This window comes from Oncorhynchus kisutch, linkage group LG11 (genome assembly GCF_002021735.2).
Source record: "Oncorhynchus kisutch isolate 150728-3 linkage group LG11, Okis_V2, whole genome shotgun sequence".
NCBI classification, from domain to species: Eukaryota; Metazoa; Chordata; class Actinopteri; order Salmoniformes; family Salmonidae; genus Oncorhynchus; species Oncorhynchus kisutch.
This window is the reverse complement of record NC_034184.2, coordinates 9,851,496-9,877,090: the sequence shown is the minus strand read 5'-3', so window position 1 is coordinate 9,877,090 and position 25,595 is coordinate 9,851,496. Positions and strand designations below refer to the sequence as shown.

General features: G+C 41.9%; 2 protein-coding genes across 3 annotated transcripts in view; both read right to left on the bottom strand.

Moving 5' to 3' along the window:
* The window catches only part of LOC109900070 (protein tweety homolog 2-like), a 131,914-nt gene extending 117,208 nt beyond the window's left edge, over positions 1–14,706 (bottom strand). Inside the window, exon 1 of one of the 2 annotated variants that reach the window (XM_031835238.1) lies at positions 12,640–14,706. In XM_031835238.1, coding sequence (XP_031691098.1) covers positions 12,640–12,768 — 129 coding nt within the window. In that variant the 5' untranslated portion in view covers positions 12,769–14,706. The remainder of the gene's footprint in view (positions 1–12,639) is intronic. The other variant, XM_031835237.1, reaches the window with a different exon arrangement.
* A 119-nt stretch (positions 14,707–14,825) lies between these two features.
* LOC109900071 (60S ribosomal protein L38) lies at positions 14,826–17,586 on the bottom strand. The gene is made up of 5 exons (XM_020495794.2): positions 17,517–17,586; positions 17,298–17,324; positions 16,528–16,588; positions 16,243–16,365; positions 14,826–14,898 (listed from the first exon to the last, which is right to left on the bottom strand). Exons 2-5 carry the CDS (start codon positions 17,298–17,300, stop codon positions 14,873–14,875), a joined length of 213 nt encoding a protein of 70 aa, XP_020351383.1. The 5' UTR covers positions 17,301–17,324; positions 17,517–17,586; the 3' UTR covers positions 14,826–14,872.
* Positions 17,587–25,595: the final 8,009 nt, after the last annotated feature.

Genomic DNA, 25,595 nt, shown 5'->3' with positions numbered 1-25,595 from the left:
AGATCAGTTTGGACTTTTAGATCATAATGAATCCGATTATTATGGACAGGGAGGGCCTGATCCTAGAGTAGCACTCCTACTCTCATGAATATGGGCCCGGTACTAGGGATGGACAGAAGGACAGGCAGCCCATGTAAACACAACAAAACACCCATTCCCAGCAGCTCCAGAGATGGCAGTAAGGAGATGCTAATCAACAGAACCCTATCTGACTACATGGAAGAGAGAGCTCGGCTAGCCAACATTGGCGCTAAGTAGGCTAAGGTGAATTCATGTGAGCCATGAGAAGTTGGTTACACAGTGTTATGTGGGGAAGAGAGGGAGAGAGATAGTTCAGATAGAGAGATGGAGGGAGAGAGGGGTAGAGGAGGAGAGGGGATAGTGAAAAAGAGCGAGAAAGAGAGCGAGAAAGCGACAGACACAGCAAATCTGCAATGCCAGATGAAAAGATTGACATTCTTGCTGACAATTCTATAGTGGTTTTCCTTTCCAACCAGACTAACAGTGTTTGTTCATTTGTAACCTCATTACACATATGGCAAGTGGACTTGTGGGACGTACAGTAATCCATCTGTGGGCCCTTATAGCTATTCTCACCACAGTTTGAAACCTCAAGGAGAGACAGAGCCCACAGAAACAAGGGGAAAAAGACCAATTTAAACTCATACCTAGAGGCAAAAACAACTTTATCGACAGTCAAACAAACAGACGGACAATCCAACAAGCGCAGCTAGAGGGAATACAATGATCATACTTCAGACAAACCATGCTGAGGCCTAAACCGCTAGGCCAAAACTAGCAGCGTTCAGCTCGTCTTTTTCCCAGGAGAAAAAGACAGCAACAAATGTAGTTCCACAACAGTAGAGTGATAGGGGTCAAGGGTTAAAACTATCCCATCACAACCCTACCACATGAGCCAGACAAACTCATCCATTGAGTGAAAAGGTAATTGAAGAAAGTCAAGAAAGCTATGCGATCAAATGAGCATCTTCATTATGCAACTTGTCACATGTTTAAATGGCAATGATTGTCATACGATAAACAACAATTAATATAACTATGACTACAATAAGGAATAATGACACAAAATAGCAGTTCCACTGGATATTTGGAATTCAAAAGAGCACTGTTAGTTGTTTGACGTCGTCACATCACTAAGGCTAAGCTCAGTGAGGACTTTAATAAAAATAAAGACATCACATGAAAAGACATCATTTCTACATCGGAAGGAGAGACATGTTTTTCCCTCATAACTCCAGCCTCAAGAACCCCTATCCCATATCACAGTACGTCTGCTGTTGACTTAACACCATACTGTTCATTTCAATGGCTGACACACAGTGGTTGTTTCATCTATTACAAGATGGGGAGAGAAGTAGGAGAGTGAGTGAGGGAGAGATGAGAGAACAACTGATAAACAGATGAAGGGAGCGAGGGAGCGGAGGGATGAAGACAAGAGGAAGGATGTCTGGAGGAAGGGATTGTTTGGAGGCACTGAAGTGGAACATTATTCCCAAGGAGTAGGCAAAGCCATTGAGGCAGAAAGATCGATGTGTGTGTGTAAAAGGGTGTGTGTATGAGCGTGTACTAGTAGTGTGTACAACGTAGACAGTCACCAGACATCTTTTATCCCGATTCAATCGATTCTCCTTTCAGCCAGCATGCCTGGGAGTCTGGGCGTCTTCAAAAAGCCCAGCGGATGAAGAGGGGTCAACTGAAACCAAGTCCTCTGCAATTATGTAGACAACAGTCAGTCTATGAAGTGGTTAGACAACAGTCAGTCTATGTATTCATTCAGCCTGGTTTAACCAGTCTATAGGCTACTGTGTTCTACAGTGGGCCACAGACAGAGAGCAGGGCTGTTTGTCAGGATGAGCTAATCTGATAGATCTATCAGTGTACTGAGTATAGTTGAAAGGTCAGTGAGTGTCTGACCCTCTCCTTGTCATCCCTGGGTTATTAACAAGGTTGGATAAGGTCATAACATGTGACTAATTTTGTCATTTGAACATGGGATGTTGACTAACGACACTCTAGTGTGGGCCATGCCCTGTGCAATCTGCACGCCTCTCTAACCGGCGGTGTATAAAACAACCACGTTGTGGAAGCCCAGTCAAGCCTAATGATAACTTGAAATGGGTACGCACAGTTTGAATGTTCACTGACAGTTGTGAGTCAGTCGTCAAGTTAGGCTTCTGACCTTATTGAGTCAGTGGGACAGATGTTTGGATAGCCTAATCTACTGTTGGCCACCGGACAGGATATGACATCAAAGTCAGCTAGCAGGAAGGAAGAACCCAGTGCGGCCAGCCATTCAGGATCCTGGTGTGTGTGCCAAATACCCTGGCCTGTGTTATCGCAGTGTCCCAGGAGGGTGTTCCTGTCTCTTGACAGTTCTGACAGTTACTGTTTGAAAGATTGTTTCTGCACCACAACACAACATGAGGGACCACTGGATGGACTGATAGGGTAAAATAAGTGCACTATATAGGGAATAGGGTCCCATTTTGGACGCAAACAGACATTTGTACATAATGTAGTGTAGGCTTGACTTAGCAGCCTTAGTGTTTCCATGCAGGACATTAGCATCCATTCCATTCATTACTTACCAGTTAGGCGTATTACCAGTTGTTTCTGCCAAAAGACTAAGATATTCAACAAATCAATGATGTAATAATGGTGGTAACAGCTGGCTCTCCATGCCTCAGTCGTGGGCCTCTTGTGACGTCTGATCAACCTGGTTTCCATAATGCAAAAAGAAGCAGACACCACTAACAGTGTTGGGTCAAAGAGGAGAGGAAGAAGAAGAATATGGACAGAGACACTTTGACCCTTCCATTCCTCTCAGTTACGAACAGATGTTTCTCCCTCTCTGACGCACCCACACACTGAGGCAGGCAGGCTATGTGATATGAGGAGAAATTGGGCCCTGACCTAACTCTTTTTGGGTTGTGTCCTCCTTCTTCCCATTCTGGAGCAGAACAGATCTTACAGCAGGAAACGCAACGCTTGCTGTGGCCAAAATGACTATGGCATGACTAAAATGATTTGTCTCTTTCTACAGACAAGTCTATTTGTATAGGAGACAGACATGCGTACTAGCTCTCTAAAATTCCTCAGTTTCTGCACAGACATGTAACAAAAGTCAAAAGACTCATACCAAACAGAAGACATGACGATAAATCAATATAATAATCTGTTTGTCCGTAGAGTGCATGAGCATTAGACTAAATTACCATGGAGGAAAATTCTGTAGTTCATTAATTTCTCAGGTCAGGTGATTCACAAGATTAGAGCCCCATTTACAGTGTCCAATGGAGAGTGAGAATCTACAGGCCAGGCATATGTGAGAATCAGCCATCCTTTCCATAATATATACACACACACACACACACACACACACACACACACACACACACACACACACACACACACACACACAAACAAACAAACAAACATGCATACACACACTAAACCCATCAGAAAGAAAGCGTCCTTTAGTAAGACTGTGACCCTTGCATTCCACTTCATTCTGTGGGCCTCAGCCAACCAGAGCAATTCAAACATTGGCTCTGCTCAAACTGGCCAATTACAGCTCATTCTGATGTGGAGTCTGAGTCATGCACGGGGGGCCACTCAATAACCTCCCTCTACAGACTGACTGTGTGGAGAGATCGATGCCAGCAATATCTAATAAAGTTGAGTAGAGACTAGAGAGAGAATTGCATTAAGAGTGAGAGCTACTTCATCTTTTTAGGATATTATCTGTCTTTCCTAATTGGAATTGTTTATCATCTAACACTAAGTGTTCTATGTTGAATAGGCAAACAGTTTGTTCTGTCACGATAGCACTGTCTGTAGAAAGGCATCATATCCTCAGCCAACCAGCAGTGCTACTGTATTCAATACAGTACAGAGGTCTGTAACCTGACCACAACTATGTATCCAACCTGCTTCTCAATCTCATATAGTTTAATGCCAACATATTGGGGATAAGCACAGTAAACTCATTAACAGGCCAATAGCTGGCCGTTTAACATATTGCATTAGGCTCTGTGGAAAATGTAGACACATTATTGGATTACTCCTGCTCTTGATACCAGATAGGGTAGAGTATATCCGGATCCAAAACGCATTTTTGGGCGATTAGGCTGATTGGAGATCCAGATGGTTACTGACCCTCCATAATGGGACAATAAAGACAACACACACTGTGCCGAACGAATAGTGGCTGTCCGATCACCTCTGACCAGAATATATAACTAGGTCATGTGGTCAGGAAAACCTGGTCCTAAATATGAGAGCTAATACTGTCTGTTTCTTGATGATGATCTATTGTAGTAAGTCTAGTCAGTCCTTTGTAGCCTTGAGATATAATAGGCCTGTAGGGGTCTGGGCCTAGTGATCTCCAGGCTCAGTCAGATCTATTGATTTTCACCAGTAATAACATCGTCACAGCAGCTCTAGTGATCAATAATCACCACGAGAGCCATAACTTGTGGAATGTTCATTTCTCACTACTGTGTCAATGTATTGCTTTAGAATTGCAGCATTAGTGCAAGAAGCCTAGTACTCGGACAGATAGGAGAGCGTGGTTGGCTAGCGCAGTGTGCGTGGCAGGATAGCGTAGCGCTTGAACATTACATGGTGGTGGTTGATGATCAATCCATTAGGAGTCAATTGTCTCCAATGGAGATCCTTCATCCTCTCTCCTCCCACCCCAATCAGCTCTGACTCACCTTCCACTGTCACCGACTCTGAGATGAGAAGCTCAACATTAGAAGCTCGACAGTGCAAGATGCAGAAATCGCTCCGCCATTTCCTGGTTGCTACAATTATAATAGTTTGCCTAATTTCAGTTTATGTGACAAAACAAGCAATGTATAGTGTTGAGAATTATTGTATGATCAAAACCGCTGTGAAATATATTTTCCAAAACCAAAAATAGTATTTTCAGCTGTTTGAAGTTGTTGTACAAAACTGAAACACACAAAAACGAAACTTAAGAAAGGGAAGCATAGAAATAGCTTACATAGAACAGATATACAACTTCCTAGTCTTGCTTTCAATGAGAATGAAGGATCTATAACTCACGTGTTTGTGAATTTGGTCAGATCACCCAAAACGTTACCCTTTGCAGCACAAAAAAAAAATCATGCCACTTCAGACCTGACAACTGTTCCAAGGCACCTCATTACCAATAGAAACAGTCAGTCCCATCCTGCATGCTTCTTGTGGCATCAAAGTAGCCTGGAAAACATGCACATGTCACCGTCTACCCAGTCAGCTGGTCCCCAATTTATTGGTGTTTCCCTGTGTAGTGGTTTCTATGTCTCTCCTAGAGAGAGAGAAACTAATCAACACCGACCATACTGATCACTTGTCGCAGGCATTTTGCTGACATTGTTCATTACGATAAGTAGCCTACAGTGGAGAAATATGAAGTTTGAAATTAAATACGTTTTCTAATTTGAGTGATTGTGGGACAATTGAAGGCTACAACCATCAAACTAGCAGTAATTTAAAGCAGTGTTTCGCGCAAGGGGTCAGCTTAAATATATTTATTTAAATTGAAAGGAAATCAGTCCAAAAATGTAAAAAACGATAAAGCTTTGCATTCCAATTTTTTAAATTTGTTTTGCACTGTTTGCGGTACGTGCACTTGATTCAGCAGCCCTAGCGTGGAAAAGGCCAAGTGTGCCCATTTTGAACCATTTCATGTGTCTGAAGGTAGAACTCCGCCTACCCGGCAGGCCAAGGAAGCAAGTCAACTGCAATTACAGGCCTATCGCTGGCAAAGATGTGTGTATTCAACGGAAGCCAGGCTTCCCAAAAAAAGTGACCAATAATTCTTTTCAATAAACATATGATCTTTCATCTCTCTGTGTTTCATCATTTTCTTTCAATTGGCAAGAGGCTGAATATATCTCACACAGGAGAAAGCACCCCTCTGTCTCTCTACGTGTAAGCCATCTATCTGATGCTGTATGGTCCAAACGAGTATGACATTGTTGCCGCCTGTAGCATTGAAGGCAAGGGAAGCCAGTGAGCATTTGACCTCCCTTGATAAAAAAAATGTATAAAAAAAATGTGCCAATCAGCATCGAGCTAAACTGAGCGAGCACAACTATGAATGGTCCGACCCACACAAAAAAAATGTCAAGGGAAGCCCGCTTGGATTTTGGCGTCACTCCTATCAAATCCCATTGAGAGGATACGTCATTGACAGCAAAACTTTAATTGTTGCATCTCATTGTGTTGTCCTCTGGTGGCTAGCTAGCTAAAGATTGAGCTAGACTTGTGGTTTTACAAAATTCTCCATACTGGCCAATGATTATAATGCCGATTCTGATCCAACCATTTATTCATACATTGTTGTGCCCCTGGCCTGAGATAATGGAAGTTCAATATGTAGCTAGATGTAGAAGGCTAATGTTAACTAGCTAACATTGCCCATGCATGGAAGTTAGGCTAGCGAGCAAGCATTTTAGCCAGGTAGCCACGGTCAAGTACAGTACTAGGTACAGTACACTGTCATACAGCGTGTACTGTATGACAGAGTGTTAGACTGTTTCATCAACATGAAATAGAGGATGGCATTGGCGTTTCTCTACAAGGGTAAGTCAACATTTGTTTCTACTTGCACGAACACTCACGCATACACACACGCAGAAATAAGAACCATGGACAGCCACATCATATTTAGCTTACATTAAACTGGACTAAATTGTTTAGATGTCACTGTATTAGACTAAGCAGAGGTGATTTGATGATGTTGAAGTTGAAATGGTGTTGGAATAGTAGAGGCAGCTCCTGTTTTCTTTGTGACTTGTGGTAACTATCAGTGGTTCTAAGCCAATAGTTGTTCAGTGGCCCAAAAAAGTTGGGAAAATTAAGTTGCTAGACCATGCTGTTACTGTAAATGCACTATGCTTTGTGGACTTCACTGGACAGAGGTTGCTATCCGGTTTTGTGATAAAACAAAGGTGTGGTTGAATTTATTCTGCCACTATGTCTTCTTATTGTCTCAGCCTTTTTCCTATATATCATGGTCGCAAGGGATGTGAATTAACAGGTTAAAAAGGCAAACAACGCAATTATCACAACATATAGGTTGTAATATGGCTTCCCTAGTGATTTCATCCACACACTGCACATGCACAGTTCACCATGCCTGCACAGTTCCCTCGAGCCATAGACTGTAAAAAGAAGCCTTGAAAGCACAGCAAAGCTGATATTGTGAGACTTTAAAACCATGACTAGAGAGACTCAACGAATACAGCAAAGAGCTTCTGTTTTTGTGAGTAAGTTCATGTGTAAGTTGTTATTCAGCACTCCCAACACTTTGTTCAACACCTAAGCCATAAAATGTGCCTTCTACCTACTTCTACTCATGCTACAACCAGCACTACAGCTGCAACGAAGGAGTACAGCAAAGTGTTTCCATAAGCTTGCGTTGTTATTATTAGTGGCTTGTATCTTTTTCATGTCAAGGAATATTTCACTTTCTCTGGCCATAGGAGTTAACAACATGAATTGGTGCATGAGGCAGAAATAATGCAGTGCGACTTAAGTTTCGCCATCAGCTAGATGGCTGTATCCTCTTTTCTCAGTGGAGGGAGGGAGAGAGGAGGGAGGGTGAGTTGGGTGAGGCAGCCTCACTGCTGCTTAGACCTCCCCTCAGACTGACCATCAGATGCAGGCCAGTTAAAAAAGAAGAGCAAATTATGCTCACTCAGATGTGCCTCACAATAAATACAACAAATTATCTATTAGTGGAACGCATTCAGTTGTGACACTGACTATGTAGCCCCTTTCCCCTTTCATATACAGTTGAAGTCAGAAGTTTACATACACCTTAGCCAAATACATTTCAACTCAGTTTTTCACAATTCCTGACATTTAATCCTAGTTAAGATTCCCTGTCTAAGGTCAGTTAGGATAACCACTTTATTTTAAGAATGTGAAATGTCAGAATAATAGCAGAAAGATTTATTTATTTCAGCTTTTATATCTTTCATCACATTCCCAGTGGGTCAGAAGTTTACATACACTATTAGTATTTGGTAGCATTGCCTTTAAATTGTTTAACTTGGGTCAAACGTTTCAGGTAGCCTTCCACAAGCTTCCCACAATAAGTTGGGTGAATTTATGCCCATTCCTCCTGACAGAGCTGGTGTAACTGAGTCAGGTTTGTAGGCCTCCTTGCTCGCACACACTTTTTCAGTTCTGCCCACAAATTTTCTATAGGATTGAGGTAAGGGCTTTGTGATGGCCACTCCAATACCTTGACTTTGTTGTCCTTAAGTCATTTTGCCACAACTTTGAAAGTATGCTTGGGGTCATTGTCCATTTGGAAGACGCATTTGCGACCAAGCTTTAACTTCCTGACTGGTGTTGCTTCAATATATCAACATCATTTTCTTCCCTCATGATGCCATCTATTTTGTGAAGTGCACCAGTCCCTCCTGCAGCAAAGCACCCCCACAACATGATGCTGCCACCCCTGTGCTTCACGGTTGGGATGGTGTTCTTTGGCTTGCAAGCCTCCCCCTTTTTCCTTCAAACATAATGATGGTCATTATGGTCAAACAGTTCTATTTTTCTTCCATCAGACCAGAGAACATTTCTCCAAAAAGTACCATCTTTGTGCCCAAGTGCAGTTGCAAACCGTAGCCTGGATTTTTTTTATGGCCGTTTGGAGCAGTGGCTCCTTCCTTGCTAAGCGGCCTTTCAGGTTATGTCGATTTAGGACTTGTTTTACTGTGGATACAGCTACTTTTGTACCCGTTTCCTCCAGCATCTTCACAAGGTCCTATGCTGTTGTTAAAGGATTGATTTGCACTTTTCGCACCAAAGTACGTTCATCTCTAGAAGACAGAAGGTGTCTCCTTCTTGAGCAGTATGACAGCTGCATGGTCCCATTGTGTTTATACTTGCGTACTATTGTTTGTACAGATGGACGTGGTACCTTCAGGCGTTTGGAAATTGCTCCCAAGGATGAACCAGACTTGTGGAGGTCTACAATTTCTTTCTGAGGTCTTGGCTGATTTCTTTTGATTTTCCCATGATGTCAAGCAAAGAGGCACTGAGTTTGAAGGTAGGCCTTGAAATACATCCACAGGTACACCTCCAAATCACACAAATCATGTCAATTAGCCTATCTTCCCTATCTCTGCACTCTCCCCATCCCTCTCTCTGCTCTCTCCCCAACCCTCTCCTCTCTCTCCGCCAACCCTGATGTCCTAGCTGTGTCTGAATCCTGGCTTAGGAAGGCGACAAAAATTCGGACATTTCCATCCCCAACTACATTTTCTGACAAGACAGAACTGCCAAGGGGGGCGGAGTTGCAATCTACTGCAGAGATAGCCTGCAGAGTTCTGTCATACTATCCAGGTCTGTGCCCAAACAATTCGAGCTTCTACTTTTCAAAATCCACCTTTCCAGAAATAAGTCTTGTACCATTGCCACTTGTTATAGATCACCTCAGCCACCAGCTGTGTCCTGGACACCATATGTGAATTGATTGCCCCCCATCTATCTTCAGAGTTCGAACTTTTAGGTGACCTAAACCTGGATATGCTTAACACCCCAGCCATCCTACAATCTAAACTAGATGCCCTCAATCTCACACAAAATATCAAGGAACCTACCAGATACAACCCTAAATCCATAACCATGGGCACCCTCATAGATATCACCCTGACCAACTTGCCCTCTAAATACACCTCTGCTGTCTTCAACCAAGATCTCAGCGATCACTGCCTCATTGCCTGCGTCCGTAATGGGTCCGCGGTCAAACGACCACCCCTCATCACTGTCAAACGCTCCCTAAAACACTTCAGCGAGCAGGCCTTTCTAATCGACTTGGCCCAGGCATCCTGGAAGGATATTGACCTCATCCCATCAGTAGGAGATGCCTGGTTGATCTTTAAAAGTGCTTTCCTCACCATCTTAAATAAGCATGCCCCATTCAAAAAATGTAGAACTAAGAACAGATATAGCACTTGGTTCACTCCAGACTTGACTGCCCTCGACCAGCACAAAAACATCCTGTGGCAAACTGCATTAGCATTGAATAGCCCCCGCGACATGCAACTTTTCAGTTAAGTCAGGAACCAATATACACAGTCAGTTGAAAAAGCTAACTTGAGCTTTCCTAACAGAAATTTGCATCCCGTAGCACTGGGATACAGTAAAGTCCATGGAGAATAAGAGCACCTACTCCCAACTGTCTGAGGATAGGAAACACGGTCACCACTGATAAAGCTACAATAATCAATCATTTCAGTAAGCATTTTTCTATGGCTGGCCATGCTTTCCACTTGGCTACCCCTACCCCGGTCAACAGCTCTGCACCCCCTGCAGAAACTTGCCCAAGCCCCCCCCCCTGCTTCTCCTTCACCCAAATCCAGACAAAGGATTTTCTGAAAGAGCTGCAAAATCTGGATCCCTACAAATCAGCTGGGCTAGACAAACTGGACACTCTCTTTCTAAAAGTATCTGCCAAAATGGTTGCAACCCCTATTACTAGCCTGTTCAACCTCTTTTTCGTATCGTCTGAGATCCCCAAAGATTGGAAAGCTGCCGTGGTCATCCCCCTCTTTGAAGGGGGAGAAACTCTTGACCAAAAATGTTATAGACATATCCACCCTGCCCTGCCTTTCTAAAATCTTTGAAAGCCAAGTTAAACAGATCACCAACCATTTAGAATCCCACCGTACCTTCTCCACTACACAATCTGGTTTCTGAGCTGGTCACGGGTGTACCTCAGCCACGCTCAAGGTCCTAAACGATATCATATCTGCCATGGATAAAAGACAGTACTGTGCAGCCGTCTTCATCGACCTGGCCAAGGCTTGGCCAATCACTGCATTCTTATCGGCAGATTCAACAGCATTGGTTTCTCAAATGACTGCCTCACTTGGTTCACCAACTATTTCTCAGGCAGAGTCCAGTGTGTCAAATCGGAGGGCCTGTTGTCCAGACCTCTGGCAGTCTCTATGGGGGTGCCACAGGGTTATTTTTCTCTGTATATATCAATTATGTCGCTCTTGCTGCTGGTGATCCTCTGAACCACCTCTACGCAGACGACACCATTCTGTAATACGTCTGGCCCTTCTTTGGACACATACAACACTCATTCCGTTGCCTCCAACTGGTCTTAAATGCTAGTAAAACTAAATGCATGCTCTTCAACCGATTGCTGCCTGCACCCGCCCACCCAACTAGCATCACTACTCTGGACAGTTCTGACTTAGAATATGTGGACAACTACAAATACTTAGGTGTCTGGTCAGACTGTAAACTCTCCTTCCAGACTCACATTAAGCATCTCCAATCCAAAATTAAGTCTTGAATCGGTATCCTATTTAGCAACAAAGCCTCCTTCACTCATGCTGCCAAACATAACCTCGTAAAACTGACAATCCTACCGATCCTTGACTTTGGCAATGTTATTTACAAAATAGCCTCCAACACTCTACTCAGCAAACTGGATGTAGTCTATCACAGTGCCATCCATTTTGTCACCAAAGCACCATATACTACCCACCACTGCAACCTGTATGCTCTCGATGGCTGGTCCTCGCTACGTATTCGTCGCCAAACCCACTGGCTCGAAGTCATTTATAAGTCTTTGCTAGGTAAAGCTCTGCCTTATCTCAGCTCACTGGTAACCATAGCAACACCAACCCATAGCACACGCTCCAGCAGGTATATTTCACTGGTCATCCCGAAAGCCAACACCTACTTAGGCCGACTTTCCTTCCAGTTCTCTGCTGCCAATGACTGGAACGAATTGCAAAAATCACTGAAGCTGGAGACATATCTCCCTCACTAGCTTTAAGCACCAGCTGTCACAGCAGTTTACCGATCACTGTACCTGTACACAGCCAGTCTGTAAATAGCACACCCAACTACCTCATCCCCATATTATTACTTACCCTCTTGCACACCAGTATCTCAACTTTCACATCATCATCTATCACTCCAGTGTTTAATTGCTCAATTGTAATTATTTCACCTCCATGGCCTATTTATTGCTTTTTATTGTGTTATTGACTGTACGTTTGTTTATGTGTAACTCTGTGTTTGTGTTTTTGTCGCACTGCTTTGCTTTATCTTGGCCAGGTCGCAGTTGGAAATGAGAACTTGTTCTCAACTGGCCTACCTGGTTAAATAAAGGTGAAATATTTTATTTTTTAAAGATACAAAATATCCCTTTCTCTTCCATCAGGATTATCAAATTAATGAATTGCTTAATCTGAGAATTTCTGCCAACAGCAGAAGTATGGTCGGCCTACACAGGACAGAATACAATGCAATGTTAAACTTACTTGCAACATTACATTTAATCTTTGATATTTACAAATAAGATAATGTTCTTTCTGGGGTACACTATCTCTCAGGTGACTATTCACAAATGTCTAGCATCTTGCTGAAAAAGTGGGAACCGCCAGCATGTTAGGGTTTAATCCCAAATGGCATCCTACCATTACTTTTATAGTGCACTACTTTTGACCAGAGCTCTGAAGGCCATGGTCAAAAGTTGTACAATATATTGGGATTAAGGTCGGTGCCAAATGGGATGGAGATTATGAGACCCGCGTGGGCCAAATATCGGTGTCTACCACGAACCTGCTGGTAGTTCTGATCCTGGGGGGTGAACGTGTGGTCGATGGGCTGAAAGTTCAAGTTGACATGAGGGAAATTGTGTAGCCAATATGTCCACCAAGGTGCCATATAATCCTCCCGTATTGAAGACATCCTGGCCCGAGTTTAATTATCCAATATCTAGTAGTCTCTAGTAAACCGACAGCTCAGTCCCGTCTTCTGTAACAAAGCTATAAACAGTAATGAAAAAGCATGCTGGATAATGTAAACTCGTTCACACGCACAGTAGACAAAATATGCAGGGAGATCGTTAAAGGAAAGCATCCCAAAAGTATTCGTGAAAAAGAAAATTAGCACACCGTGCCCGGTCAGCCCGTTTCAACCACAGCCATCCTACCGCAACCGTCTGCTGGTTCAGTCATTCCACAGACAAGGGCCGTCCCTGCACCGGAGCGCGTAGAAATAAGAGACGCTTGAGACGAAGCGAGAGAGCGCAGAACCTGAAAGTAGGAACATGAATAGTAATGAAAAAAATGTAATTGGAAAAATAAGACTTGGCACGTGGTAAATGGATACTCAAGTTTATGAAAAAAGTATAGGTATAGGCCAAATATAGAATAATTATGAAATGTTCACAAAAGCAACATTGATATATGGGTAGCTCCCATTGACTTTGCAACACCCCCATCTAGTGTAAATAAACTCACATGCAGAATCTGTCAAAGTTTACCAAAGTGCCATGGAAACAACGCACAAATGATAGCATTACCGTAGTCATATGGCGCAGTTTGAGGATTTGGCCTGGTCTTTTTCCAGTCTGCAAACAGCTGCTAGACAATGACCCAGTGTTAACAGACAGGGAACTGAAGAATGGGTTCTAATTTACTATCCCGAAACCTTACAATATTTTAAATAACAAAATGGCACCCTATTCCTTATAGGCTGCTAATTTGATTAAGACCCATAAATCTCTGTTCAAAAGTAGTGCAGTATATAGGAATAGTGTGCCATTTGAGACGCAAACCTTTATGTATGTAGTAGACAGTAGCCAATGCTATGGTCATTCCAACAAATAAAGCAAAACACTAAATAACATTCGAGCATGCTGTGACAAACAAGGTGAATATCTGAAGTCTCAACCTTCAGAACATTCTGTATGAAGTGGATGAGTCTCATTTTACCTTTATTTAACTAGGCAAGTCAGTTAAGAACAAATTCTTATTTTCAATAAGTAAGCCTAGAACGACAGATTTGTAGGCCTATTTGAGTTCATAGCGAATTGATCAGACCGCTGTTCACAACAACTTACTGTGCGGGCTTTCAATTAGACATAACCACCAGATTGTTCACTAAGTCTATATACATAATTCCTGCCCCAAATCCATTAAATGGTAGTGTGGGTAAAGTAATAGTACTGCATCTGTAATAATGGCAGGTTCTTCACCTTGTCACTTTCAGGAGCATATTTGTATTTAAATCCACCAGTCCATGAAGTAAGCACAGGGCTGTAAGTGATTGGATATGTGTAAGTAATGTTACCACCTTAGTAGTCACCACCCCAAACAATATAGATGTGGGCACATCATTTGAGTATTAGAAGAGAGCCTGTGTAGTAACTGATTTGACTCGACTACAGAAAACTTGTCAAATTTGTTTAGGGCCAGTTTCCCAGTCAATGAGTAAGCCTAGTCCTGGACTAAGAGCATCCTCAATGGTGAATCTTCAACAACAGCAGCCGCCTCTTCGTCACATCATTAAACACCCGATTACACATCTCAACAGGTGATCCATGCAAGTCATGACAGCACCAGTGGGGGTGGGCCTTCCCTCTTCTGTTCTCTAGTGCTCCTCAAGCAATGGGGAGGCCGATGACATCAAGACTTCCAGTCAAACCAACTCCTTAAAGTTTGCAGTTGTATAAAAAAACACCAAATAGAAAACTTTTTTTTTTTTACCCTTTAGTGCACATCGTATTTATACTTGGGATACCACTGCAATAGGACAAGTACAAACAAACAAAAATCATTGGAGGAAGTCTTTAAATCTGAGGACTAGGTTTAATCTGTCTGGGAAACTAGCTCTTAGATAATCCAGTCACTTCATTCGGCAGACATTCGTTTTTGCCTTCTTCCAAAATAGAGCCACTAAGCATGTTAAACATGTAAATAGATAATTTACTGTAGTGGAACATAACAGGCATGACAAAGACAAATGGTTTCTCTTTTTATTACAATTTACTGTACACGAAGATAGTCCTCTACTTGAGCTCCTTCACAGCCAGACCTGAAAAGAGATGAGCTGGTTAGAAACTACATTACATGAATCATGCTCATTCACAAAATATGCTTTGAGTGACCAAGCCACAAACTTGATAGATCGACATTATTAGAAATGGTACTGGCGGTAGGAAGACAAGAGAAAGTTTGCTTGTTCAAATCCCTGAGCAGATTTGGGGGAACATCTGTTTTTATCTCCTTGAGCAAGGCAGTTAACCATAACTGCTCTGGATAAGAGCAATTTTTTATTAAAATCTGTTCATATACACCCCCAGGAAGAATGACACTTTTTAAAAAATTCTGACAAGCAACCACTTAGATATGGTCAAGTTAAAAAGATTGGGAATAACATATACTAAGGCATTTGCAAAAATTATTTAGCAACATAGAATGGGAAAGCAGCAGCAATGTTTTTGAACAATTAATAGATACTGCAGTAAATAGGAACAGAGTCTACGCAGACCAGTGCGCCATAGCCAATCAGAGGTACAGTAGAACTTCATGAAAACAAGAAATTTGCCACAGACCTGCTATTATTCACTTTGCACTGGACTGTGTGTTTGCTAGCAGTTATTTACTTTTTTGAAATTAACTTTTTTTGCACACCAGTATTTCCACTTGCACATCTATCACACCAGTGTTAATTTGCTAAATTGTAATTACTTTGCTACTATGGCCTATTTATTGCCTTACCTAACACCATTTGCACACTGTATATCCACTTTTTTTCCTATTGTGTTATTGACTGTACGTTTGTTTATTCCATGTGTAACTCTGTTGTTTGTGTCGCACTGCTTTGCTTGATCTTGGCCAGGTCGCAGTTGTAAATGAGAATGTGTTTCAACTGGCCTACCTGATTAAATAAAGATATATAAAAAATTAAAAAGTTAACAACCCGAGAGCAATACTTTTCTTGGTTGTCCAAAATGTATTGTTGAGTAATATTAAATCATACATTGAACTGCAACTACCTATTCTGCCAACAATTCCTTAGTGTACGGCATGGACTGTTGAGTCAAATATAACCTATTTTTAAAACCTCTTATAGAGTTTTGTAGCATAAACTGGGAATTGTATATTTTTAACTGATATGATTGTCTGTTTCATATCTTCCAAAATAGTTAAAATGCCGTCAGTTTCACTTTAGAATCTTCAGCGCCAATGGAAACAAGCTGCGTTTTTCTATCAGATAAAAACAATGTTTGGCCACCAATATTCCCAGACAGCTCAAAGCATTAAGGAACATATGCCCATGCACTGGTAGAACTCAATTTCTGAGGAAGTTGAAACTAAGCATTAGGTCTATCCTTACTCTCCTAGCAAGTGTTCAAATGCACCACAAGCATCTTACCTGGGGGCAGGGACTGTTTCAGCTTCTCTGCCTTCTCCTTGTCTGTGATGACGAGGGTGTACAGGTACCGGCTGCAACGCACCTTGAACTTCACATTGTCCTTGTTCTTCTTGATCTTTACGGCTGTGGGATAATAAACAAGAAGCAAGCTATACATTCAACACTATGGTTCGCAGTCAGCGTTCCCAAACAGAAGCCTATGTGGGTGCAGAATTTATAAAGACATAAGTGTTAACAAAACTCCACATTTTGAGTGTACTGACTAGCGCACAATGTAATACTTACACTTGGCATCCTTCCTCCTTGCTGTAAGCAAGAAATCTTTTATTTCTTCGATTTTTCGTGGCTGAAATACAACAGGTAAATAATAAGTACAACGTTCTGCAACAACCACAGGGGTTAACGCAATGCTAATAGCTTAGCTAACATGGCATGACATTATAGCCTCATTGCTGAATTAGTTTGTTATTATTCTCTTGGCTGGATGGCTAACTAAATGAAAGTAATCTGAGGATTGTCAGTGGACCGGTGGAACTAAAGATTCTGGTAATATCGGAACTTAGCACTAGGTCCACCTTTATTCTGGCAAGCGTGTAAATGCATCACAAGCACAAGACAGCCTGTGATGGTTGGACAACTTGCTAAGACATGCTGATTAGCCAGGTTAACATTGGCTAGCTAACGTTCACTAGTTAGCTCGTTACAACTCACGATGACAGTTGTAACATAGTTACAGTGAAAGGCAGCTATCACCACTCGACTCGTTGACATTTCAGTTACTAACGAAATAGTTACACAACATCAGTTTAAGTTAGCTAGCAACTCGTGTACTGGCGGTAGCCAACCAGGGCAGCATTACTAGGCCGTACCCGAATTGGCCTGTACTAACTAGTAGCCTACTCGGCTAGATAATGCTGGCTAACTAGTTACACAGGTAACAACCAGGCAAACAGATACCAACGTCGCACCGAAATAGCTAACACTAAGCTTACTAAACAAAAGTCTGCCATGAACAGTTAGCCATGTAATTAACATTCTAAAAAAATGGTCCTCACCATCTTGCCGTGTCAGCGGACTGAAGCCTGAAAGACCGTAGAAAGACATGGGTCAGAATGCAGATAATTTCAGTAGAACAAGCAACGCAAAACTAAAACTTGGTATATTATATGGATACATCTTTGTAAGATCATTCTTTAATAATTTGGGGGGCATATTATGCAGTTATAAGAAGGATGGAGGATGATTATAAATGTATGGAAAAATATACAACTTACACAGCCTGCAAGAGAGGGGACGAAGAGGATGGAACTTCCGCTGACGTAAAATGTATAGGTCAAGCTACGGCATACCATGGAGGACAAATGTAAGATTAACGACTTTTTCTTCACTCATTTATCCTTACTTAAACATTTACTTTTTATTTTCCCAGAAACAATAACCAATTTGCAAACTCCTGATCCAACATGGCGTAGCCGTGCAGACGTGTTTGTCATTGTCCCGTGTACATTTGTTTTTTTTCGTCCTTTTAAAAATGTATTTCAATCTCTTTTTCCATTTTTAAATTAAATATACCTTTCGGCAACCAGTCTCACCCAATGTGATACGGATCTACTATTTTTTTGACCTTATAGCTAGAACCTCCATCATATGCTAACCAGCTAATTAGCTACTAGCTATTTAGTAATATTTTTTCTTCTTCTTCTATTTAGTCATTGTTAACCACTGCTAAGCGGGCTTTACCTTTAGCTCAGACACCAGCCGCTTTTAGCCTGGATAATACCCGCCAGTCTGCACAGCGCGATATCGACCCTAAGCATACCAAACAAAGATTCTATGGTGTACTTATTTTCCACCATAATTTGCAAATAAATTCATAAAAATTCATACAATGTGATTTTCTGGATTTTTTTTCTCATTTTGTCTGTCATAGTTGAAGTGTACCTATGATGAAAATTACAGGCCTCTCTCATCTTTTTAAGTGGGAGAACTTGCACAATTGGTGGCTGACTAAATACTTTTTGCCCCACTGTATAAGTCTTTGCTAGGTAAAGCTCTGCCTTATCTCAGCTCACTGGTCACCATAACAACACCCACCCGTAGCATGCGATCCCAGCAGGTATATCTCACTGGCCATCCCCAAAGCCAACACCCCCTTTGGCTGCCTTTCCTTACAGTTCTCTGCTGCCAATGACTGGAACGAATTGCAAAAATCCCTCAAGTTTGAGACTTATTTCTCCCTCACTAACTTTCAGCATCGGCTGTCTGAGCAGCGCACCGATCGCTGCAGGTGTACACAGCCCATCTGTAAATAGCCCATCCAACTACCTACCTCATCCCCATATTGTTTTTATTGACTTGTTTTGCTCTTTTGCGAGCCAGTATTTCTACTTGCACATCATCATCTGCACATCTATCACTCCAGTGTTAATTTGCTAAATTGTAACTACTTCGCTACTATGGCCTATTTACGGCCTTACCTCCTTACTCCATTTGAGATTTTTCTATTGTTATAGAAATTGTTCTATTGTTATTGACTGTACTTTTTTTTATCCCATGTGTAACTCTGTGTTGTTTGTGTCACACTGCTTTGCTTTATCTAGGCCAGGTCGCAGTTGTAAATGAGAAGTTGTTCTCAGCTGGCCTACCTGGTTAAATAAAGGTGAAATAAAAACAAAAATAAAAATGAGATTCAAGCAATCTAAATACAGTAATGCAACAGGTTATAAGGTAGTTTGCAAGGCAGGTAGAGCCTAAAAGTTATCTACTTATTATTTTTGTTTCTTTTTTATTTAACCTTTATTTAACTATGCAGTTAAGTCAGTTAAGAACAAATTCTTATTTACTCATGTGTTATCTTAATGTGTTCTGTATAGGATGTCTATCTAGATAAGGGGTTATATTCCACTCACTGGTCACAATTATTTCTGTTCCAATGGAAGTCAATTAACTAAGTAGACCAGACACAGCTGCTATCGCATGGTGTCTATGGGAGACACACACCATACAAGGTCATGAACAGTAAAAATCTTGTTTTTCATGAAAATTGATGATATTTGGATGAAACCAGATCAAAGTATGATAACCAAAGTATGAAAAATGTCTGATGCTTCTACATTGATAAAGTTTGATCTTTCTGGTCCCTTCCCCCATGTCAAACACATGAATTCAGAAGACTTGGATTATTAAGTAGACAGGAACGGATGAAGAATGAACTATGATGGGAAAAAATGGCAGAGAGTACACGGAAGATGGCGGAGGCGGATGTTTTGTTTGAAACTGATGAGAGTGAGAAGGAGAATACAGAAGGAAACAAGGTAAGTAAAGGGGTCCTGGAGTAAATCCAGGCCTAGTTCTGACTGTTCTTTAAACGGAGTGAGGGTTTTGCATCGATCCAGATACCTGGGATGTCTGTTTGAAGTCTCAATGACAATTAAAGCTGCGTTAGATGAGGTGGCATCAGTGAAAATCACAAGAAATCCTTTTATTTGGGGGTTTGTCCGAGGAACAGAAGGAGCTTGCTTTGCACCTGAAAAAGATATAGGATTGGAATGTGTTGTGTGTGGATCTGCGAAGCAGGGTGCCTGTGAAGGGTGTTATCTCTGGAGTGGTACTAGAAGTGAGAGGATGTAACTGAATAAATAGATGCAGTGGTTGGTGCACACCGACTGAGCCGCATTGAGGAAGCCCACTCCATCTATTCTTTTGAATTATGTGAGATATCCTGTGAGAGCCTTCGTGCCCAAACCCATGCGGTGGGATAAATGTAAACCATTTGGACATGTCAAGTGTATATAGACGGGAGGAGTATCGCATGCCAGTTGAGGCTAAATGCTGTAAATGTGGTGGTGAACATGCACCAGAATTCATGAAGTGCCCAGTTAGAGTGAAGGAGACGGAGGTGGCAAGTATAAGGGCTGTCCAGCATGTCTCCTATCCGGAGGCAGCGAGAAGAAGGGAAGCAGGCCTTTCTAATCGACATGGCCCGGGTATCCTGGAAGGATATTGACCTCATCCCGTCAGTAGAGGATGCCTGGATGCTCTTTAAAAGTGCTTTCCTCACCATCTTAAATAAGCTTGCCCCATTCAAAAAATGTAGAACTAAGAACAGATATAGCCCTTGGTTCACCCCAGTCTTCCTATTTCGCAACAAAGCCTCCTTCACTCATGCTGCCAAACATACCCTCGAAAAAATTACTATCCTACCGATCCTCGACTTCGGGGATGTCATTTACAACACTCTACTCAGCAAACTGGATGCAGTCTATCACAGTGCCATCTGTTTTGTCACCAAAGCCCCATATACCACCCACCACTGCGACCTGTATGCTCTCATCGGCTGGCACTCGCTACATATTCGTCGCCAGACCCACTGGCTCGAAGTCATCTATAAGTCTTTGCTAGGTAAAGCCCCGCCTTATCTCAGCTCACTGGTCACCATAACAACACCCACCCGTAGCACGTGCTCCAGCAGGTATATTTCACTGGTCATCGCCAAAGCCTTTCCTTCCAATTCTCTGCTGTCAATGACTGGAACGAATTGCAAAAATCACTGAAGCTGGAGACTTATATCTCCCTCTCTAACTTTAAGCATCAGCTGTCAGAGCAGCTTACCGATCACTGTACCTGTACATAGCCAATCTGTAAATAGCACACCCAACTACCTCATCCCAATATTGTTATTTATATTTTTGCTCTTTTGCATCCCAGTATCTCTACTTGCACATCATTATCTGCACATCTTTCACTACAGTGTTAATGCTAAATTGTAATTATTTTTGCCTCTATGGCCTATTTATTGCCTTCCTCCCTACTCTTCTACATTTGCACACACTGTACATAGATCTTTCTATTTTTCTTTTCTTTTGTGTTATTGACTGCAACAGTGTTGTTGTTTTTGTCGCACTGCTTTGCTTTATCAGGACACAGTTGTAAATGATACCTTGTTCTCAACTGGCCTACCTGGTTAAATAAAGGTGAAATAAAAAAATATAGTAAGCCTATAGCACAAATGCAGGACGTTTATTGCATATTACATTTTGAAATTCTTGCCATGCTTGACTACGTTGAATACACAAATCATTTGAATGATTTAAGAGTGCAATTATCTTTTATCTTTGTATTATTACAAGTGTCAAGACAGACAATTCACTGGTTTGCAGCAAAAATGCATCGTCCTTCAGTTAGCTTCATTCAACGGTAGACACTCCATATGGCTATTGGAAAATATGAAATGTATCTTTCACTATCTTCCTAGTTTGAGATGATAGTGAAAGTAATCAAAAGTTTAGTTTAGCAACCGGAGGGTGATACAGTCTATTGCCCAATCGGCTAAAAGTGGTCCTATGGACGGATACTCCAATCTCCGCTGTAGAGCTTTGCATCTCCTTCAGGGTTATCTTTGGTCTTTTTGTTGCTTTTCTGATTAATGCCCACCTTGCCTGGTCTGTGAGTTTTGGTGGGCGGCCTTCTCTTGGCAGGTTTGTTGTGGTGCCATATTCTGGACTTAATGGTGCTCTGTGGGATGTTCAAAGTTTCTGATATTTTTTATAACTCAACCCTGATCTGTACTTCTCCACAAGTTTGTCCCTGACCTGTTTGGCGAGATCCTTGGTCTTCATGGTGCCGCGTGCTTGGTGGTAGCGTTGCAGACTGGTGTATATATATATATACTGAGATCATGTGACAGACCATGTGGTACTTATAGTGCACACAGGTGGACATTATTTAACTAAATTATGTGACTTCTGAAGGTCATTGGTTGCACCTGATCTTATTTTAGGGGCTTCATAGCAAAGGTGGATATACATATGAACACACCACTGTTAAGTAAACATTTGTATTGTTTTATATTTTTTTAAACAAGTAATTTTTTTCATTTCACTTCACTTATTTGGACTATTTTGTGTATGTCCATTACATGAAGTCCCCCAAGGGGGATGAATACTTTTGCAAGGCACTGTATATTAATAAGCCCTAAGAGTTCAACAGTGCCGCTCTGTATTTGTGTACAGAGCGGCACTGTATGATATACCCCCCTCTGTCAATAATTGACATCTTCTGTCTCTGTGTGGGTTGGAGTGTTCTCTTTAATGGTGTGAGTTTGACTGACAGCTCAGGGTGTCTCTGCGGAGTCATGCACTATGCTCTCTGCATTCATTAATAAAGACAGTATATGCATCCCAAATGGCACCCCATTCCCTTCATAGTGCACTAGTATAGACCAGTGCCCATGGACGTTATAAAGGGAATAGGTTGCCCTTTGGGACATATACTTTCAAAACTACTTAATTAACACATAGGCTAGTACATTGATAGAGTAGATTCTGAAAGTATTCAGACCACTGAACTTTTCCCACATTTTGTTACGTTATAGCCTTATTCTACAATTGATAAAATAACGTTTTTCCCTCATCAATCTACACACAACACCCCATAATGAAAAATAGAAATTTTTGCAAATGTATTAAAAATAAACTGAAATATTGCATTTACTTAAGTATTCAGACTCTTTACTCAGTACTTTGTTGAAGCACCTTTGGCAGCAATTACAGCCTTGAGTCCTCTTGGGTATGACGCTACAAGCTTGGCACAACTGTATTTGGGGAGTTTCTCCAATTCCTCTCTACAGATCTTGCCAAGCTATGTCAGGTTGGATGGGGAGCGTCTCTGCACAGCTATTTTAAATTCTCTCCAGAGATGTTTGATCGGGTTCATGTCCGGGCTCTGGCTGGGCCACTCAAGGACATTGAGACTTGTCCCGAAGCCACTCTTTCATTGTCCTGGCTGTGTGCTTAGGGTTGTTGTACTGTTGGAAGTTGAACCTTCATCCCAGTCTGAGGTCCTGAGCGCTCTGGAGTAGGTTTACATCAAGAATTGTTCTGTACTTTGCTCTGTCCATCTTTTGCTTGATCTTGACTAGTCTCCCAGTCCCTACCCCTGAAAAACATCCCCGCAAGATGGAGCTACCACCACCATGCTTTACCGTAAGGATGGTTTTGGCCAGGTGATGAGCGGTGCCTGGTATCCTCCAGACATGACACTTGGCATTCATCTTGGGTTCCATCTTGGTTTCATCAGACCAGAGAATCTTCTTTCTCATGGTCTGAGAGTCCATTAAGTGCCTTTTGGCAAACTCCAAGCAGGCTGTCATGTGCCTTTTACTGAGGAGTGGTTTCTGTCTGGCCACTCTACCATAAAGGCCTGATTGCAGCACTCCACCAGAGATGGTTGTCCTTCTGGAACTTTCTCCCATCTCCACAGATGAAATCTGGAGCTCTGTCAGAGTGACCATCGGGTTCTTGGTCACCCCCCTGACCAAGGTCCTTCTCCCCCGATTGCAGTTTGGATGGGCAGCCAGCTCTAGGAAGAGTCTTGCTGGTTCCATACTTCTTTTCCATTTAAGAATGTTTGAGGCCACTGTGTTCTTGGGGATCTTCAATGCAGCAGACATTTTTTGGTATCCTTCCCCAGATCTCTGCCACGACACAATCCTGTCAAGGAGCTCTACGGACAATTCCTTCGACCTCGTGGATTATTTTTTAGCTCTGACATGCACTGTCAACTGTGGAACCTTATATAGACAGGTGTGTGACTTTCCAAATAATGTCCAATCAATTGAATTTACAAAAGGTGGACTCCAATCAAGTTGTAGAAACATCCCTTTGTTGGCAATGACAGAGGTCAAACATATTCTGTAAGTCTTCACAAGGTTTTCACACACTGTTGCTGGTATTTTGGCCCATTCCTCCATGCAGATCTCCTCTAGAGCAGTGATGTTTTGGGGCTGTTGCTGGGCAACACGGACTTTCAACTCCCTCCAAAGATTTTCTATGGGGTTGACATCTGGAGACTGGCTAGGCCACTCCAGGACCTTGAAATGCTTCTTACGACGCCACTCCTTCGTTGCCCGGGAATCCTTCGTTGCCCGTGCTGAAAGACCCAGCCACGTTTCATCTTCAATGCCCTTGCTGATGGAAGGAGGTTTTCACTTAAAATCTCACGATACATGGCCCCATTCATTCTTTCCTTTACACGGATCAGTCGTCCTGGTCCCTTTGCAGAAAAACAGCCCCAAAGCATGATGTTTCCACCCCCATGCTTCACAGTAGGTATGGTGTTCTTGGATGCAACTCAGCATTCTTTGTCCTCCAATTACGACGAGTTGAGTTTTTACCAAAAAGTTATATTTTGGTTTCATCTGACCATATGACATTCTCCCAATCTTTTTCTGGATCATCCAAATGCTCTCTAGCGAACCTCAGACGGGCCTGGACATGTACTAGGGGACACGTCTGGCACTGCAGGATTTGAGTCCCTGGCGGCGTAGTGTGTTACTGAAATTTTGTTTCTGGTGTCCTTTGACAGCTCTTTGGTCTTGGCCATAGTGGAGTTTGGAGTGTGACTGTTTGAGGTTATGGACAGGTGTCTTTTATACTGATAACAAGTTCAAACCTGTGCCATTAATACAGGTAGCGAGTGGAGGACAGAGGAGCCTCTTAAAGAAGTTGTTACAGGTCAGTGAGAGCCAGAAATCTTGCTTGTTTGTAGGTGACCAAATACTTATTTTCCACCATAATTTGCAAATAAATTCATAAGAAATCCTACAATGTGATTTTCTGGATTTTTCTCTCATTTTGTCTGTCATAGTTGAAGTGTACCTATGATGAAAATTACAGGCCTCTCTCATCTTTTTAAGTGGGAGAACTTGCACAATTGGTGGCTGACTAAATACTTTTTTGCCCCACTGTACATTTGCCGTGCAGTTCTAGATAACTGACAGCAGAGGTCACTAACCCATCATGAATGGAATGGTATTATTCTCACTGTGAAACATGGGTGGCACTGTCTACCCTGGAAACAATGGGCTTGGTGGTCACATCTTTTTAAGTCTAATAAAATTAGAGAGTTGGGAATTAAAAAAATGTGAATATAGGGAGTTAAAGATAAAATCACAATTATGTTTAAACTGTATATGCTATTGAAAAGGGTAACATTTTTATTTAACCTTTATTTAACTAGGCATGTCAGTTAAAAACAAATTCTTATTTATTTTTTGGGATGAAAAAAATAAATAAATACAATATAAATATAGGACAAAACACACATTCCAACAAGAGAGACAACACTACATAAAGAGAGACCTAAGACAACAACATAGCAAAGCAGCAACACAACATAACAACAACATGGTAGCAGCACAAAACATGGTACAAACATTATTGGGCACAGACAACAGCACAAAGGGCAAGAAGGTAGAGACAACAATACATCACACAAAGCAGCCACAACTGTCAGTAAGAGTATCCATGATTGAGTCTTTGAATGAAGAGATTGAGATAAAACTGTCCAGTTTG